This window comes from Lissotriton helveticus, chromosome 1_2, assembly GCF_964261635.1.
Source record: "Lissotriton helveticus chromosome 1_2, aLisHel1.1, whole genome shotgun sequence".
Lineage (NCBI taxonomy): Eukaryota > Metazoa > Chordata > Amphibia > Caudata > Salamandridae > Lissotriton > Lissotriton helveticus.
Genome location: NC_136058.1, coordinates 310,349,649 through 310,369,906, shown reverse-complemented (window position 1 = coordinate 310,369,906; position 20,258 = coordinate 310,349,649). Strand labels below are relative to the sequence as shown.

The following is a 20,258-nucleotide window of genomic DNA, read 5'->3' as shown; positions in this document are numbered from 1 at the left end:
TTCCAGGATTCTACGTTTTGTTGGGTGTATTGTACTCCCAATGTACTGTTTGGCACATGGACACACCAGACAGTACACACAAAACAGGGTGTTTCAGGTCAGAAATTTGTTAATAGACTTGTCATGCTTCATACCTTGTATTCTATAAGATAAAACTCTGGAACTGTTTTTACAAGCTTTACACTTTGAGCAGGGAAAGAACCCTGTGACTGTTCTAATTCTTGGAACAAATGGAATGGGTTCATAGTGGCTCTTAACCAATGAGTCTTTCAAAGATCTACTTTGTCTAAAAGTTATCTGTGGGTTGTCTGGGAGAGTACTGCATATTACCATATCACTTTTCAGGATATGCCAGTTACGACAAAGTATTTTTCTCAAAGTGCCTGCCTCATTTGAGAAAGTAGTAATGAACCTAAAGGTTTCATTCTCTATGGTCCTTGGTTTTTCTTTGTCTCTTAGTATACAGTGTCTAGGAATGCTGTCCACTTTAGCTAAGTTTTTAGACAGTGAATCTGGGCAGTAGCCACATGTTTTAAAACTCTCCATCGCTTCAGATGCTGCTGCATGAAAATCGCCTATGTCAGTACAATTTATTTTCATGCGGAGAAGCTCCCATAGGGTATGCTATCCTTCAGCGATTTTTGGTGACTGCTACTTGCTTCCAAGATGGTATTGCCCGCAGTTTCTTTCCTGAATAGGGAGGTACAAATCTTGCCCCGCACAAAAACTTTCAAATCCAGGAAAGAGACTTCCGTTTTACTCAAATGGCCACTGAAGTTTACATTTAGAGAATTTTGAGCACTGTGATGTTCTCTTCTGCATTTTTCTGTGGACCTTTCCATAGGATAAATAAATCATCAATACCATGATATGATGCAACTGACCCACTGATTGTATCTGCCCAGGCCACCTGCTTCTCCCACCAGCCCACAAATAAATTCCCGTAGCTGGGGGTGAAGCAGGTGCCCATGGCAGTGCCCCGTATTTGGCGGTAGTGCTGTTTGTTGAACAGGAAGATATTATTTGTCAGACAGAACCTTGTAAATTCTATTAACATTTCATTATGTTCGGTTAACTGAATTTCAACTCCTGCTTCTATCCCCGCCAGGAGACTTCATAAGCAGGTACTGACACAAATGGAGCCAATAAATATCTTTACTTAAGGAGAAAATTACACGTTTCGGTGTTCACAGCCACCTTACTAACATGGTGTCGTCCCCATTTTGGTTGCTATTAAATCACCATTGTTAATATGCGTGTCAGCATAGACATAGAAAAGAAACTGTAAGTTCCTGTTTACATTCTAATTAAAGTGCTCAGTGCAAAATATAACATTTCATAGTAAAACACAGCTTAATTTTTTCTATTACAACTTGCATTCAATTCATGTCTCCACGTTTAAAAATAAATTATAATTTCATTAATGCTATTTGAAAATCAGTGTGACATGCCTAGTCCTTTAAGTTCTATACCTTGTTAATGTTTTTCAATGGATCACAATTGCTGAAATCATAGTAGAAATAAAATCCAATATAATTTAATTGTCAGTGTCCTGAGAACCTCAAACGATCTCTTTTTGTTTTGTAAAACAAGCTAAAAAGTTACTACAAAACATATACATTCAGTCCAACCCAACTGGGTAAGTTCAAAATATCTCTTAGTTGTTATTGGAAACATATAGATAGTGTTATATACAGTACTTTGTCTTAAATAGATTCCCCATTTTGTTTTAATTGGCCTACCAGACTTTCCTACTCACTGATTATTCACTGATTACTCTGCAAGTGGTTGTGTAGGTGTGTGAGTGCTTGTATGGGTGAGTGAGTAGCTATGTTCAGAGGCTGTATGGGTGAGTAAGTGGGTGTGTGAGTGACTGTAGGTAAATAAGTGGGTGTATGAGTACCTGTGTGGGCGAGTGTATTGCTATGTGAGTGGCTGTACGGGTGAGTGACTGGTTGCATGAGTGGCTGTGTGGGTGAGTGAATGGTTGTGTGACTGGCTGTACGAGTAGAGGGTGTGCGAGGGGCCCATGGAGGAGTGAGTGGGTATTTGAGTACCTGTATGGGTCTGTGAATGGGTATGTAAGTGATTGTGTGGGTGTATGAGTGGGCGTACAAGAGGTTGTATAGGGGTGCGAGTGGGTGTGTGAGTTGTTCTGTGGATGATGTCATCAGTTATGTAATTTGAGATGCCATCAGTGATGTCATCAGTTATGTCACTGACCATGTCATGAGTGATGTAATATGTAAGGTCATAAGCAGTACATTGCGTGCGGCCTCCAAAGACCTCTCAGAATTCCTGCTTTGTGGGACTTCCTGGAGGTAACAGAAGGGGATCCTGGTCCCCAAGAACCATTAGCATCCAAGGGAACTACATCCCCCAACCTGTTGTGCAGAGTGGTGGTGAAAGGGGGCAGTGCCTTTGGCGGCTTGCCGGTCCTTATTGTTATATTCATATTTACGTGGGAAGGGTCCCAGACCGATTTCGGCCCCAAGGTTTCCTTCTCCAGGGCCTGGCCTTTCTATTATTATTTTTTTAATACATAGATGGCTGGAGGCCGTGTGGCACCCCTCTCTGGTGGATTTGGCCCTTGGGACCCCATACCCGAGGCCCGACTTCTTTTGTGGGTGCCCCGGTCCCACCCAGGACATCCTCTCACAAGTAATTGGGACCGTGGGGGAGCCTGAAAGCCCCTGCTGTCCCTGTCAGCTCACTGCCTCCAGCGGGAGCCAGCATTGCTTTTACAGAGAAGCACCTGCTGAACATGCAGCTCCCTCTCTGTGAAAGCAATTCTGCATGGCTTCTAGCAAGCAGGAGCATTTTGTATGCTCTTGCTTGCTAAAAGCAGAGTTTTTGTTGTGGCTTGGCAGGAGCGGTAAAGTTCCCGCCAAACTATAGCAAACAGATGTGTCTCGGGGATGGGCTCCCTGGGACATATCAGGGGCCGGCCCTGGGGGGTGGCGGTCCCCAAGGCTATCTATGGCTCCAAGAGGGGGGCCCCCTTCTTTTCTTGAATTTTGCCCCAGGTAGATGGTGGTCCCTAGTCTGCAGGAGACCCTTGCAGCCCTCTGCATTCAATTATACAAAAGCCCTGGGGAGGTGGCAGTCCCCAGGGCTGCGGAGGGAAGCTTGTGCCCCCACACATTAACCCACATTAATGCACGGATGGCCCCTTAGATTTTTTGAGGTAAAGCCCCAGGGATTTGGCGGTCCCTGGTGCTAGGGGGGGTCCTAGAGCCCCCCATTTAAAAAGTACATGATCCCTGAAGAGGAGGTTGTCCCCGAGGTAGCAGGGGAAGCTGTAGGGGCCTCCCCCGCATTCATTTATTAAGAAGCCCCATGGAGTTGGTGGTCCACAGGGCAATATTAAGCCCCAGGATGGGGAGCCAATGCACCCTCCCTCCCTTATTACAAAAATGCCTCAGGGACCTGGCCCACGTCAGATGTGGGTGACTGACTAGGTGGTCAGGGTCTGGCGGGAGCACCAATAAGCCTAGGTAGCAGCAAATGGCGTGGACAACAGAGAAAGAGCAACATTGAGACCAGCAAGGTCCAAGGGACTTGGAGGGCGTGGCTACGGCGCGACACGGAATGGCTGCCTTGTAAGGGAGCTCCGTGAGCCGGAATCATAAACCGGTCAAATACCATCCTATTACCCCTGACTGGGGCTCGTAATCGCTCCTGTGGGACCGTGGAGAGCTCAGGCATAACTTGTTGACCTGCTGGCGGACCAATCGCCGCGCCTGCACCCCGAAACTCCCGGAGAAACCTGCCGGTCGCGGCGAAATAAGATGGCGGCTTCGCGACCATTACAGTGAGAGCGCCTGCTGGAAGGGCCGAGACTAGGCTGTAGAGAGCGGGGCGCCGGTGAGCATGAGCGGAGCTGTCTGACTGCCCAGCGGAACTTGCCTGACTGTTGCCGCAGGGAGTCGAACCTGCGCAAGTGGTGCTGGTGTGGAACTGCCTTCGGGAGACGCCCGGTCCGGAGCTCCGGAGGAAGCTGATTCGACTTGTGGGAGCGGCAGTTGACCGGAAGACCCCTGCTCTGCTTGCCGATGCCCTGAGGTGGAGGAGCGGAGGAGAACAGTGCCTGCTGGTGAGTGGGGGCTCTGTGAGAGGCCGGACCTGTGGGGGCTGGCTGAGCGGGACTCACGGGGCGCACACTGAAACAAGTGCGGCCTGCGGGGCCTGTGCGGTGTGGCCTGGGCGGGTTTGGGCCGAGGCGAAGCCACTCGCGGTGCCCTGCTGGTCTGCGCGTTGTCTGGGGTCTCTGTGGAGCACTGCTCACGGTACAGCACACGGCGCCCCTCGGGATCACGGTAGCCTGAGGGCGAGTGGGTGGCCGGAGCTGGTGTTCTGTGGGGACCGCGGGCGGCGGGTGGGCCGGTGAGGCGCGGCGCACACCACCGGTTGCGGCGAAATAGGGGCCTGGAACCACTGATAGGCCTGTGGACTTGGCGGCCGCTTGCTGGCAGAGCAGAGGAGAAATGGAGAAGCCACCCTGGTCTTGTGGGTGTGACGAGTAGTTGGCGGCCATCGACTACACGTGGCTGCTGTGCAGGGCGATATATTGCTCGGACCCCCTCACTGCTGTGATCGGCGGCGTCTGGCCTGACAATGGGCACAATGGAGACAGTGGAGTGGACAGTGGAGTGACAGTGGAGACAATGGGCAAGACCAAACCGAGACAGGCCAAGCTGGCGTTCGAGGCTAAGCGGCAGACGCGTCTTACGGAGAAAGCACAGGGACAGGGTGCCACTGGAGGGACCTCCTCTACGCAGGATGGTGCTGATGATGACACTCGCACTATCCTACTTGAATTGCGAGCTGGGATGAAGACTATTGATAGCAAGATAGATGCCTTAGCCACAGGGTTGGACATTGTGGAAAAAAAAGGTAGACAAACATGAAAAGCGCCTAGACGTATTGGAAAACAGGGTTTCGGATGATCCGAGGGCCGAGGCGCGTACACAACTATTACAAATGGAAAAGATCCTGGAGGTAATAAGAACGAGGACTTAGAAGCGCGCTCTAGACGTAATAATGTGCGTATCCTAGGCCTTTCGGAGACAACACCGATCAACAAGATGTAGACCTTCATCGATGGAATGCTCCGTGAACTCTCTGGACCTGCCCTGTCCAACGTGATGATTGTGGAGAGAGCTCACAGGTCGCTGGGGCCCAAGCCAAAGTCGGGCGCGCCACCGCGTCCAATAATTGCAAGGATCCTTAATTATGCTGATCGTGACTCGATCCTTCGTGAGGCCAGGGCAAAGGCACCGGTGCAATATAAAGGTGACACCCTATCCTTTTTCCCAGATTACACCCCAATGGTCCAATCTGCGAGGCGTGAATTTGTCCCTGTGAAAAAACTACTCCGTGAGGCAGCGGTGCCCTACGCCATGCTATATCCTGCAAAACTGAAAGTGACTCATGAGGAGCAGCTTCACTGATGCTAAATCGGCATTGAAATTCACGAAACACATCTGCAAAGGCAGACCACGTGATCAACAACCAGCGCCAGAGCGGCAGGAGTCGGGCCTGGAAGATGCGGACTAAGTAACTGCTGCATGCACTGATGGACCTTTCTTTCGGAACTGTGGTGCTGAGCGTCTTCTTCATGCGTGATTACTCCGCAAACTTGTGGCAACGGGTTGAAAAGGGGAGACGGGATGCGAGGCGCTGATGACCATTTGTAACTCTCCCTGGTACTCAGGGAAGGACTCTGTACTCTCATAGAGTGACTGATACTGGAGTCCCCGGGGTTCGAACATGGGACCAATTCCGGCGACCGCACCTTGGTGCGATACACGTGGCTGTACCTCTTCCCCCAACGGGTATCACCCACGTAGTTGTAGTGTTGGGAGGGGTGGGGGGGGGCTGGTCTCGACCTGATTGGGAGGTTGGAGTGGGCGGTGGGCGGATGGGGGGCGTTTTGTTAAAGTTGATGATTGTATATTTTTCTTTTTTTTTCCCGCACATATCTCGATCCTCAATGTATGCAGTAATGCTGGTGTGGTGTAATATTTTGCCTTTCCGGTTCTCGGGGGCAGGGGGGGCGCCACGGAGACGTCCCTATTGACATCCACTACTAATATCCCTTTCCTAACGTGATGTCTACCGACTGTGCTTGCTTGACTTGGAATGTGCGAGGGCTCAACTCCCCCAAAAAAGGTGCCAGGTGGCAGCTTACTTAACAAGGCGTGGCATACAGGTAGCACTGTTGCAGGAGACACACCTGGTCTCGAATATGATCCATGGGGCACTGGGCAGATGGGCGGACTTCCAATTTGCCGCATCTTATTCCTCATATGCACGAGGGGTGTTGTTCCTGGTGAGAAGGGGGACTGATTTCAAGATGGTACACACATATGCTGATGATGAGGGCAGATGTGCGATGGTGTGTGGGACGCTCAATGGCACGCTTCTAGTGTTTGTGAACATGTACGGTCCCATAGTGGATGACCCGAACTGCGTGGCCCGGATATGTGCACAGCTGCGTAAATGGCCGGAGGCGCCTGTAGTATGGGGCGGCGACTTAAACACGTATCTCAATCCACAACTAGACAAATCCAATCCGGAAACACATCGCACCCCCAAGGTTGCCTCGAGCTTATTGCGTGCTATGACAGAGTTTGGTCTGCATGATGTGTGGAGAGTGAGAAATCCAGACACACGGGAGGGCACGCATGCAACACCGATGCACGGCAGCTGGTCGAGACTGGACTACTGGCTAGTGGGGGAAGACATACTAGAGCGGGTGAGTGAGGTGACAACTCTGGCTCGCACACTGTCGGATCACAATCCGGTGCGGCTGTCATTGAGGAACCTGGACAGGGTCTGTCGCCCATTTACTTGGCGGTTGCGACCTGAAGCGCTTCTAGACCCACTCTATGACAAAACCATACATGACGCAATAGTACAATAATTTGAGCTCAATACTGGCACGGTAGACCATGCAGCAACGCTATGGGAGGCCTTTAAGGTCATCATTAGAGGGACTTGTATAGGCACTTCGGCGGGCATTCTACGGGATATACGGGCGAGACTACAGAGACTGGAGTCTGATCTCGGTGCCCTGGAGCGAGATTATGCCCGACGTCCAGATCTGGACACGCTAGCTAAAATAGCGGAACTGATTGCGGAATATAACGAGGAGGCGGAGATCAAATATATGTCACGCAGGCATGTCGCCAGGAGTTATGGTGAGGCGGGCCGTCCGGGAAGAACGCTCGCGTCCAAGATTAGAGAGCGATTGGAGCAGCACCGGATTGATCGAATAGTGGATGACGAGAGCGGTGAGCACTACGCCCCAGAGGCCATAACGGAGCAATTCCGTCGCTTTTACTCTGCTCTATATGGCGAGCGCGCTGCGCCATCTAATGAGGAATTGGATACGTATCTTGATGGTATAGCGTGTGCATGGTTATCAGATGCACACCGCCAATACCTATGTCTCCCTATCGACGAGCAGGATGTGAAGCAGGCAATAGCGGCGCTAGCCAATGGAAAGGCTCCGTGCCCAGATGGGCTCCCGGTCGAGTTTTACAAAAAATATGCCGATATCCTGGCGCCGCGGCTCTTGGAAGTCTACGCAGAAGAGCATGAGGTGGGAAGACTTCCTCCATCCTTACGAGAGGCACTCATCATCACACTTCTTAAAAAGGACAAGCCCCCGGAGCGGTGTGAATCATATCGCCCGCTGTCCCTGATTAATATAGATGCAAAGATCCTGGCGAAAATCATAGCCACTAAACTACAGCCCCTAATGCATGGCCTGGTCCTACCGGACCAATCGGGCTTTATACCTGAGAGGTCATCATCGCACAATCTGCGTACTATCTTTTCTATGTTCCACGTGCTAGAGCCCTCGCTGGAGGCTGCGGCGGTACTACTCGACGCCGCTAAGGCATTTGATTCGGTTGGATGGCGATACATGTATTATGTCCTGAACCGGATGGGGTTCCCCCCTCTGTTTCTCCAATGGATAACAGTTCTCTATACAGCACCATCGGCCAGGGTGAGGGTTGGCGGCTTGACGTCTGAACCATTAATGATTGGGCGAGGCACCCGGCAGGGATGCCCGCTCTCGCCCCTGCTGTTTGCGATTGTCCTGGAGCCGCTCGCATGTGTGATCCGCCAGAGACATAGGGAGACGGCGCTCAATTTTAATCACCGACCGGTCTCGATCTCCCTCTATGCAGACGACATGGTGCTATATGTGCGCGAACCGTCCCGATTTCTGCTCCAACTGCTACGAGAGCTTGTGAGATTTGGATGTCTGTCTGGCCTCCAGATAAATTGGGATAAATCATTCATAATCCCACTCACGGCAGGGACCGGTTGCCCGGTTCTCGAGTATCCGCTCGTGTGGTCGGACGAACCGGTCAAGTATCTGGGAGTCTGGGTGCACCGCGATCCGACGATAGTAGTGCGGGAAAACTACGGTAAGGCTTGCATGAATCTTGAGAGTATGATTGAGAGTTGGCTATTGTTAGCGCTGTCGCTGGCGGATCGCATAGCCCTCATCAAAATGGTAGTCTTGCCCCGCTTTCTATATTTATTTGTGAACATACCAATAGTACTGAATTTATCCTTCTTCAAGACGCTGCGGGGACACCTGCTTCGTTTGGTTTGGGGTGGTAAGAACGCGAGAGTTAAATGGTCCACACTCACATTGGGATATGAACGTGGCGGATTTGCCGTCCCGGATTTCTATGTCTATTACTTGAGCGCACAAGCTCAATACCTGTATTACTGGTACATACCACATGCTTTCACGCCTCATGTCGCGGTGGAACAAGGGGATGCGGCACCGGTCCCACTGCATAGCGTTGTCACACACAGCTCGCGGGGTACTCCTAAATCAGAGATAAACTCAATAGACGCAACGATATCCGCGTGGCAGCGCATAGGTCGACTGGCACGGAAGCTACCGCTTTACGCACCGGACCTGAGGCTGGAGTGGCATGGGCGGCTGTCGGTCACCAGCGAGGGCCCGTCAATGAGAGTGCTTAGAGAGGCAGGCATTACTCACCTTAAGGATATATACCCGGACGGCAACTTCCTAGATCAAGGGGACCTTGGACATGTCGTGAATCAGACACTCATGTTCAGTTTCGCGGTGCATAGACTGAGGGGGGCGGCTAGAGAGCACTACACTACCTTCCCGGAGGAGCCCCCAGCTTTGAGATCACTACAGATGGTCCTCACAGTGTCTAATAACAAACACCTCCTGTCAGTCAGTCAGTCAGTCAAACAAAACTTTATTTGATTTGTTAAAACCTTAAAAGTACATTCCACATTCCGTGATAAGAGAAAGAACAACAACAAAACATGGTAATATTCAACAAGAAAAAGAGCAGCAGCATCACAAGATAATATTAAAGCCACAATTACATCTCAAGATACTTAAAATTAACTTTTCTTGTTCCTTTTAAAACGGAGTATTATAACATTATTTGTTAAAATCGCTAAAATTTCCTCTTTATACCTTCTTCAGAATGCAGTTTTTACTACTATTGTCCCTTAGTATCTCTACCTTTATTTAGGGATAAGGGCTACACTATACATGTTCTTCTGCGCATTTGAGGAACCACCTAACTTTGTTCATATATTTCCCCAACGCGCAGGCTATATCTAAAGTCTCCATTTCCACCAAAAGAGTGGCAGCTTGCATTCTGTACATAATCTTATATTTTTTAAAAATCGGACATAAAAACTCCTTTCAAAAGTCTAAAAATCTCGTACAATCTAATAGAATATGTGACATATCACAAGTGGTTCCTAAAGTGCAAGTGCATTTCCCATTACTTCCTATCATTGAATTTCGAACCCCATTATTTGCATAGCATGGGTTTATGCCAATTCGCATTTTCAGGACTTCTCGCCTCAGACTATGGCTGGGTAACCGATCCACGTAAGGGAAGTGTTGACTGCTCTCCCAAGCCACTTTCATATGTGCTACCGAGGACTTTTGAGCAAGGTATTCCCGGTCATAACTACGGGACATATTGACCCCCTGAGTCTTTAATTCTTTTTTCCCAAATATTATGGGGTCTTGCGGCAGACATACCTTCAGATCTAGCACCCCATAAGCCTTGCTTATTGAGGCTCTTACCTCTTTTGCCCAGGGGAGCTCACTATTGATAATTTCCTCCTTAGCCCATTGGGAGATTTTAGCAATTTCCCCTACTCCCAACCGCTGCCAGAAGCGTACAAGGCTCATACAAACTGTAATAGCCCAGGAGGTTATTCCCAGCTCCAGTCGTGCTGCCTGCACCATAGAGGATTTTGGCAGAGCGAATAAGCTTTTTAATATATTTCCCTCTTCACTATCCCAGGAGGTCTTACCACTGAGATAAATAACCTCGGCTCCATACAGAAATTGTGGGGGGACCATTGCTTGATAGGCTTTTAAGACCGGTCTATCTGACCTTTCACCATAGGTGTTATTAAAGCTTTTTAGGCCTTTGACCGATGCCAGTGCCCTTATTTTTAATGCTTGCAGGTGTGTATGTCATTTCAGGTTACCTGAGAACCACATTCCCAAATATCTATAGTTGGTCACCCTCTCAAGCAAGGTTGTGCCGAGATACCACGAGAACTTCACTTTCCTTCTCCCAAAACATACTATTTTGGTTTTATCCATATTTACCACTAGTTTTTTACTCGTACAGTAATCTTTAAACCTATTGAGTTTTCTCTGGAGGCCTATCTCCGTTTGATCCATTATTACTAGGTCGTCGGCATAAAGGAGGCACGATATGTGCCTTCCTCCTAACTTCGGGTTCGCCCCTCTGACATCTCTTAATACTTGGGGTAGGTCAGCTAAAAACAGGGCGAACAGCAGGGGGGCTAGAACGCACCCCTGTCTTAAGCCGTTTCCAATAGGGATTCTCCTGGTCAGTCCTCCATCCGTGTCCAATATTATCTGTGCCCAATTTTCTGTATGTAATGCTTGGACAAGGGCCAGCAGGTCATCCTGTAGTACATACCCTATTAGTGTTGACCACAGCTGATCCCTGTCCACAAGATCAAAGGCTGCACGGAAGTCAACGAAACAGCAGAATAGATTACTCCTCTGATCAATTGACTTCTGTGCGATGGACCACAGAGCAAAACAATGGTCAATCGTTGAGTGGCCTTCTTTAAACCCCCCCTGCTCTGGGGGTATTATCTGTTTGTCTTCCACCCACTCCTTTAGGATCCCTAGGATTACCTTAGAAAAAACTTTTTCGCCTATATCCAAGAGGTTTATTAAGCGGTAATTTTTAGGGGTGTTTACATCACCTTTTTTATGGATTGGCCTAACAATAGCCCCTTTCCAATTTGCAGGGAATTCACCTGAATTTAGGATCCATAAAAACATATTTGAAAGGAACTCTGCCCACCATTCTATGTTTGTTTTTATTATGACAGCTGGCAGGTTATCAGGGCCGGCTGCCCGTGTTAGGTTTAGTCTAGATATTATGGTTCTAATTTGATCTGGGAGAAAATGGGTTTTTAATTCTTCACTTATTACTGGCCAGGCATTTACCATTATTCCCTCCCTCATTGGCCATTTCCCATAGATTTCCTCTAGATAGGCCAGCCACTTATCCTCTGGTACTGCGCACTGCATGGTCCCTTGTGCTTTCCCCATACAGTCCTGTATTAGCCTCCAAAAGCCTTTCGCATTTTTGTCTTCAATTGTCACGAGTAGATTATCCCAACATTTGTCCTTAAAACACCTTTTTTTATCTCTAATAACTGACTTATATTTTAGCTTCATTTTTTTGAGATCTGATACCACTACCTCACTATAGTTACCTCTGAGTCGTCTTTCTTGTTTCCTAATACCGGCCTTTAATTTCCGGCATTCGGCATCAAACCAGTGTTTGTTATTATTAGGGTATAATGTCGCATTATTTACTGGTTTTTGGTTATTGCACTTTAACTTAATCCGGAGGCATTCCACCAATTGCCTTATTATGCCCTCGTACCAGGCTATACTTCCTTCTGGTACAAGGTTACCCAAATTCACAGTTAACTGATATGCACTTAGTTTCTGTATATATTCCTCGGTGATTCGTGTTGTTAACCGCTTGGGGTATTCTACATCTACTGATAACACTTTTTGTCTTTGCGGGTGGCTATTTACCTGAAGTTCAAACTGCAGTGGACCTCCTGTCAAAATTGTATGCGCTGATTAAAGATGAATCGGAAGTCAATGTGGATGAAAGTTGGGCTAAATGGAATGAGTGTCTTGGCGATGATATCTCGGAAGACAACTGAAAGCATGTAAGCGGGTTGACTGGCACGCTAAGTATGAATATTAATCTTAGGATTATACACTTTAAGTATTTACATCAAGTATACTACACGCCGGCACGACTATACAAATATGGCCTGCAAGACACAGCAAGGTGTGAGAGATGCAGTCAAGATGACGCGGATTTTCTACACCTGGCTTGGAATTGCCAGCCGGGTGCTGCCTTCTGGGAGGCAGTAGTCAGTTGCGTGAGTGAAATGGTTGGCGTAGATATACCCTGTACGCCACTGGTGTGCCTCCTGTGCTGTGTCCCACACATTAAGGGCGTCGGTGGCAAACTGGTGAGATTGGCGCTGCTCATGGCGGCCAGGAGAGTGGCGATGGCGTGGGGGAAGGGTAGACGCCCAGGTCTGAAGGATTGGCTGGCTGATTTGGTTTACTGCAGAGATAGTCTTGGTGTCTATACGGAGGAATTGCCCGTCAGGTCCAGACCAAGAGACATCTGGGAACCACTGCGGACATATTTGCTGGCCCATATAGAGCACGGATTGATCTGGTTTGGGAGGTGGTGGAGTCTGCGGGGGAGGGACTGGGGATGGGCCCCCCTAATGAGATACTGGAGTACTACGGTCTATATTTCCACACTGAAAGAACACATGAAACATCCTTTCTGCTACTGATGGGGCGGGATGAAATCGCGGACTGTTTTGGGTTTTTCTTTTCTTTTTTAGTTTGTTTTATTGTTCTTATTGTTCAGGGAGGGTGTGCTGCCAATATCTCCAACGAGGTCTGCACTCGCAGAACCTACTAGATAGCCGTATTGTACCTCGAAGCATACTCTGGACTGGAATTGATTTGTACATGGGAACGACACGTGCAACTTAACATATGTTTTACACTATGCTACATCTGTGGATGTGTACTGATTGTTGCTTCTATGTATGATATTTACCTTTGCAATCTCAATAAAGAAATTTAAAAAAAAAAAAGGTCCAAAGGACTTGCCAACAGCAGGAGAGTCAGAGCAATCCCCGAACAAGCAGGGGAGCCCACCGAAGCAGTAGAAGAACCTCAGGAGGACCCACAGGTCGAAGGCACAGGAGTCACAAGAGGACCTTGAGCACTTCACCAAAGATGAAGGCCAATGGTGCAGGGGATGCGGTGAGGATGCTGATCTTGGAGGGAAGAGATGCTGGAGGCGGAAGCTTCTTGTAGCCTGAGTCCTATTTTAGAAAAATTGTGTTGGTGAAAAGTGGGGAACGGAGAAGGTTAACAGGCACACCTGAAACTAACCAAATATGTTAACATTCATGCAAAAGCAAATTGAAACCTGCTAGATAGGAATGTCTTAAAGCACCACTTTTTACAAATGATAAAGAGTTGTGAAAAGGAGACACACTTATCACTTGCTGTCTGTTCGCGTCTAGTTAAGACATAATGTGTGAAAACGTCTCTTTTCTTTTGCTCAAGAATTTTGGCAATAAAAGAAAAGAACACTCATTTAATAAAAAATAACACTGCCTTTTGCTTTGATGGAGGGACCAGCTTAATGCTTTTCTTTTCTGCAGCGCAGGAAAAGCCATCAATATAATAATCAGCTTAGAAGCACCCATCCACGGTGTCTGTAAGGATACTGGTTATTTGTTAAAAACTAATCCTTGTTTTAATGTTAACAAAGATGTGCTTGACATAAACTGCACTGCAAAAATAATATAATGGGCTTTGGCAACACTGACAATTTTGCTCTGCCCACCACCTTTAAATACTTTTCTTTGGTTTGAAAAGGTGAGTGTACATATCAGATTGGTGGAAGGCACTTATAACGCCTTACTAGCCTTATTTATCCAGCCCAGGTACATAGCAATTTCCAGTGATCTGTATTATTTAACATTTGCCCGTTTAAAAAATGCTGTCACTGTCAGAAGAAGCGCGATTGCTTCAACACATGCGAAAATCACATCAACTTAAACGCAGTTGTTTCATTACCCCTAAAACACATCAATCCAAGATCCTGAGGCAAGGCAAACTAAGAAAATAGTCTGGCAAAAGTAACCTAAAGCCCAGAGGGGAAATAAGACATGTAATAGTGCCAGTCGTTATGGGTGTGAATCAAACCACAAAAGGAGGGACATATGTGACTGATTCACCATACAAAAGAACCAGATTTAGAGAGACACACAAAGGAACAAATGAAAAGCGAGGGTTGTGCTGAAAGCCCATACAGTAGATATAGCATGTCTCAAAGAGACAGCGCATGTATGGAAGGCCTAGGAGAGACCTTAAAAAACTAAGCAAATACATTTCTCACAGATACTTGTCCTACTTGGGTATTTGTGCTGGAGTCCTTATCTAGACAATAGTGATTTGCAAAAGCCTGAACAGATCTACAGGTTGCTGCCTTGCAGATATCAGAATTTTGAATATTTCTTAATAATACAGTAATAGCTGTTTTACCTCTGGTGGTATCGACTTTTGGCTTCACAGTTAAGGTTTTGTTGGTTTTCTTGTAGTGCAGGAGTATACAGGAGACTAAACTTTTAAATAAGAATTGCTTAGATGTACCAAACCCTGTCTTTAGTTTTGTCCAACTACAACCTTAACACCCTTCTCATATCAAGAGTGTGAAGGGACATCTGTGTTGGAGAAGAGAGATTCTGAAAAAGGCTGGTAAATGAATACCTTGATTGGCATGAAAGTCCAATACACTTTAGGGAGGAATTTGGAGTGAGTTCTCATCACTACTCTATTACTATGAAAAACAGTGTAGGGGTTCTGATAACAAAGAGTCTGGATTTTGCTACCCCAGCATGCAGAGGTTTTAGCAACTAAGAAAGAAGCTTTCCATGATAAGTATCATGGTTCTTTTCAAAGGTTATGCTCAGAATGTCCACTTGCACATGTTGGATGCCTAGTAGCTGGACAGCCACAATCTGGAGATTCTTGGACACTAGCCATTTCCAGATTGTTTGAGCTTCTAGTTACAGTGCTCAGGATCTCGCCCTTCCTGCTTGTACAGGTGTACATGGTAGTTGTACTGCCTGGAAAAGGAGAGCTTTATTTTGAAGGACAAAAAGAAAGCCTTCAGAGCTAGATATATCACTCTCAGCTCTAGGAGTTTGATGTGGTATGTCTGTTCTTTTGGAGACCAAGAGCCTTGAGTCTGAAGGGGACCATGTATGCACCCTATGGGAGGCATCCATTACCGTCATCTCCATTGGGATGTCTTAATGAAAGTTCATTTGCTTGAACAGGTTGTCTAAAAGGCATCACCTGCTGAGCAATTGCTCTGCATGTGTTGTTTTCGTCAGTTTGTCTTTTAATTTTTCTCAGAGTTGGTCCCACTCATCCTCCAGAAACTGTTCCAGAGATCTTGTGTTCAGAAGTGCATTTGGTATGAGGAAGATGCAGGATGCCATTTATCCCAGAAACGATATGTGTTGCACTGTAGGATGGACTGTTTCCTTCACATTCCGACATTTCTGAAGGATAGATGAAGGTCTCTCTTCCGAAGCAACCACTTTTGTATTTACTGTATCTGAAACTGATCCCAGGTAATGAAGGGTTTATAGTGGGATGAAATATATATGTTTTATAATTTACATGCAATTCCAGACGGTTGAGGGCAACAACAGCTTTATGGTAATGTTGGCATGGTTGCAGAAGCGTTGAAGCTTTGACTACCCAATCATTTAGATAGGGCGTAAATGAATATGTCAGCACTTGACATATACTGTAACGGCTACCATGCATTTTGAAAAGGTGCAGACACGAGGTCGAAAGGAAGGGCTTTGTATTGGTAATGGGCGCTTCCCAGTATAATCCTCAGGAATTTCCAGTTTTTCTGGGCTATCTGTATATGCAAATAAAGCGCTTGCCGATCCACAGAGCATAACTCATCCCCCTGATAAACTTGGGGGTAGATCTGATGCAGCATCAACAACATTCTGAACTTTTCATTGCAAATCCACTTGTCCACTTTCAAATCTAGAATGGGTCTGAACTTGTTCTTTATTCCTTTCTTCTGCACAAAAAATGTAACAGGAATACATTTCAAAGGAATTAAGACCATTTCCACAACTTTGTTTTGCAAGAGGATGTAGTCTTTTTGCCAAAGTTGCTCTTTGTGAAAAGGGGATGACTTATTTGGTGAAACTGTTGGTGGAGGTTACTTGAATTTGAGACAGTATCCATTTTGCAAAACATTCAGAACCCATTTCTAAAAGGTTATAATTTTCCAATGTTCTAGGTAAGAGGTAATGCTTTCCCCACCCGATTTTGTAAAAGAAGAGGGGGAAGTGGCAACTCATAGTTTGCCACTGGTGGGAGGTTTAGAGGTTAGGACAGACCGTGGGTGACCTCCTCTGCAACTAGATTGACTTGTCTGCTGTTGATGCATCTGCTGTTGTTTTTGTTGATGTTGTGGCTATTGAGCGATTTGAACTCTCCCAAGGTAATATTAGCACTAGGTTTGGAAGGAATGCTTCCTGTATTCTTTTATCTTCTCCAATCCAACTGCCCACAGAGTGTCTAGTTTTGTTTTGATACAAGATATCTTGTCATCAGCATGAGATCCAAACAATGTGTTCCCTGAAGACAGGAGATTTGAAATCCTGTGTAAAACCTTCAAGTCTGTCTCCTGGCAGGTCCATTATGAATGGTTGTAGTGAGTCCCAGAGCAACCTTTCATACCTCCTTAGGATTACAGAAGCACTCGCTGCTTTCATAGTGGTGGCAGATGTACCACATACTTTCCGTCCTGTTGAATCTGGTACACTCAGATACATCTTGGAGTTCTACTTGAATGCCTTAATTTAACTACAAAGGGTCTATTTTGTTCAGGAACAAGGTATTGAAGATTTGGATTGCTTGAGTTCCCCTGAAGGAGAAGGAATGGTTTCTTACCTGTATTCCTTGTTCTTCTTCAGGGCAGTCACCTTTGAAATCATAAGCAACCGTCTCTCCTCCCGATGGAAGAGATAAAGTTCAGTTTATACTTTCCTATTACCTAAAGTCTCAAAACGAACTGGGTCAACTTCCACTTACAAGGCTTAACGGGACACTGGAGGTCAGGATGTCCTTAAAGGTGCAGTGTTCTATTGTTTTTCTTACATTGCTGCAGCCTATACAGTTACATTGCCCTTTCGATCCCTATCATTCACTGTGAAAGAAAATGAAAAGGCTTTCTTAAGGATGTTTTTAAAATGTCACTTTTCTTTAATTTAGTGACATTTGTAAGGCATGATGTATTTTCTTCCATCTTTTAAAATATATTAATGTCATTTGCAATATAGCCTGTTCATTTTTTTGTCACATTTCCTTCAGTGGCCTTTTCGAAGTAAGGTAAAGATACTAAACAAAATGCGACTTTAGAAAAAGTGCTCTGAGATCTCTGCGTGAGGGTAGGACTATTCAATGCTTATGATTTCAATGAAGATTCCAGTGAAGAAGTACTAGTATGAAAGGTAAAAAAACATTATTTTTCATACAACATTAAGAAAGTTGTTTTTATGTGTAAGTTGTTAAATAGATACTTTGGAGCACAAAGGACGTTTAGAATAAAGCAAATTGATAACGCTGTGTACCCCCTGTGCTGGAAAATATCAAAATAATTATTCTTTCTATACTGAAAGGTACTTGGCTGTCTAGAAGAATGTACACAGGATGCAGAAAGAGCTTCTGGTAAGTGGCTCCACTGATTATATGTTTGTTCTTGGCTTGTGTGTATGCCATGTTATCTTCCTAATCATAATCCAGTAACCTTAATACAATCAAACCAAATGATAATAAGTGCCTCAAGTTATACATTCTATTTAAAATACATCTTGGAGTAATACTTGAAGCCCTAAAAAGGTATTCTATTTTGGGAAACAATGTATTGAAAATGTATATTGTGTGAGTTTGATAAAATATGAGCTTTGTGGTCCATAGAATTTGTAACATTTATGCACAGATATTCCAACCATAAGCTTAATTGTCATGTCACGTGGAGTGATATGATCCAGTATAAACAATACCCTTATAATGCTCCTGATATCCAGTCAGGAACAATCACATTTCATGTGTTCCATCAAATGTGTCTTATTTGTCTTCTTTGAGGGATCCTCCCACAAGCATCTGAGCCAATCTAATACAATCACAGTGAGCCTCAAGGGTGGGACGTCACTCAAGCTGAGTGACAGAAAAGCAGTCTTTTTTGGAATACGAGTAGCAACACTCATAAACCACTTTGTTTAACTCCTTTGCGCTCCTGCTCTTTGTGTGCTGTGGACCGCCAGTTGGGAGACACAGTGCATATCTTTCTTGGGAATGGGATGGGGGAGGGACAGGAGGACGAGCTGCTTTGGTTGTTTCTCTGGGTATTGTCTCTTTTTAGTATGCTTTTTGTTTCTGATGCCCGATTAGACTCTTGTACCTTCACCTTTTGAGGGTGGGTGAAGAGATGGTTGTTTACATAGGACTGTGGGCCATATTACCAAGGTGAAGTATCGCCGCTTTTTCGGCAAATTGTGCCGAGAAAGCGGCGATACTTCTAGCGCCCTATTAACAAGGGCATGCTAACGCCTGCCTCAAGCCCACTTTGCATGTCAGCGAGAAACATCGCTAATGACATGCAAAGTGGGCGTTCCCACGTCCAACCACATGTAAAATTTGGTTGGAGGTGGTAACACCCTATTACCAAGGCAGGCGCTGGGAGAAAGAGACCTGCGATAAACTCGTTTATCACAGGTCTTCCAACGCCTGCTTTGATCAGGTGTTAGGCATTGATAACATGGGGTGTGGATCATAAAGCTGAATTCACCACCCCATATTATCAAGGCACACATTAGCGCGTGACAACAACGCTTGTTTTCATGCGCTAATTCCTATCGCCTACGTGTTGCGCGTTGATAATTACGCGCTAACACGGCGATAAAATCCGGCGATAGGGAAATGTGCGATGTGTGTTTTTTAACGCACATCTTAGTAATATGGCCCAGTATTTCTCCTTTCATCTATGTATGCATGTATTGCTGTACAGTGCACCTGGAATGATTCAGCCCGGGCAACAGTACCACAATATCTTGATGTAATCAGCACTTTTTATAAGTAAGATCAATAAACATATTTGGGGGGAAAACGCAGTTTTTTGGGCCCAATTTTAATGTAAATATATAACTGGGCCTCAGTTGGCACGACAGCAAGCCCTCTCCAAATGTCTTAATTTATGATGAGATAAATAAAACATCAGTATAATTTATTTGCGAGGACCTCCAGGCAGTTCAGCATTTACCAGCTTTAGAGCTGACATTGATTGTGTCTCTTGCTTGGCAGTCCTACTGGTAATAGTGAGAACCTTCCCTCCCTCTGGCCCTCCATTTGTGTTTCTTTCCCTAAAGAAGTAGAGGTTAGCTGTTCCAAAATGTAAGGGTCAGGGTGGCAGGGAGTGTGCACTTGTTCCTGATTTGGGGCGGTGTGAGATTATGATTCATTAAAAATGGTGTACAGTCCAAAAAAATGACAAAATGGTTCGAAAAAAATTATATTCCTGTGTATAATATGTTGTTAGTTATCTTGCTGATCGTATTCACCAGCAGCTCACAGGTAAGTATTCTCCTTTTTTGTAATTTTTGTATGTGCTTGGCCAGTGCAGTTTGCATTACGATTTTCCATCTGTACAATTGGTGAGCTTGTTGTCGGAATTGTAAATTCATGAAAGTCATGTGTTTGTAAAGCGCGACTACTCACCCGTAAGGGTAATAAGGCGCTGGGTCAAGAGTCATATCATCTAATTGCTAGACTTTCTGAAAGAGGCCATCCAATGAGGATATTTAAGCAAGCTAAAAAGTGATCTTGGTTTCTTCCACAAGAAGATTTACTGATGCCTAAAACCAAGCAATCTGGCATGAACTATTCAATTTGTGTAAACTCATATAATCCTGAGGATGACTGATTAAGAAGGTTGTGAATACACATTGACAAATACTCAGCAGTATGAACGATTTCTTCTGGTCCAAACTGTTGTTCG

At 45.8% G+C, this 20,258-nt stretch overlaps 1 protein-coding gene across 1 annotated transcript in view; it reads left to right on the top strand.

Annotated features, from left to right (window-relative positions):
* Positions 1-20,258, top strand: part of LOC144802321 (HORMA domain-containing protein 1-like) — a 1,664,778-nt gene that overhangs the window by 1,334,608 nt on the left and 309,912 nt on the right. The window contains exon 12 of the mRNA XM_078671804.1: positions 17,884-17,932. Within this exon, the coding sequence (XP_078527930.1) occupies positions 17,884-17,932 (49 nt within the window). The remainder of the gene's footprint in view (positions 1-17,883; positions 17,933-20,258) is intronic.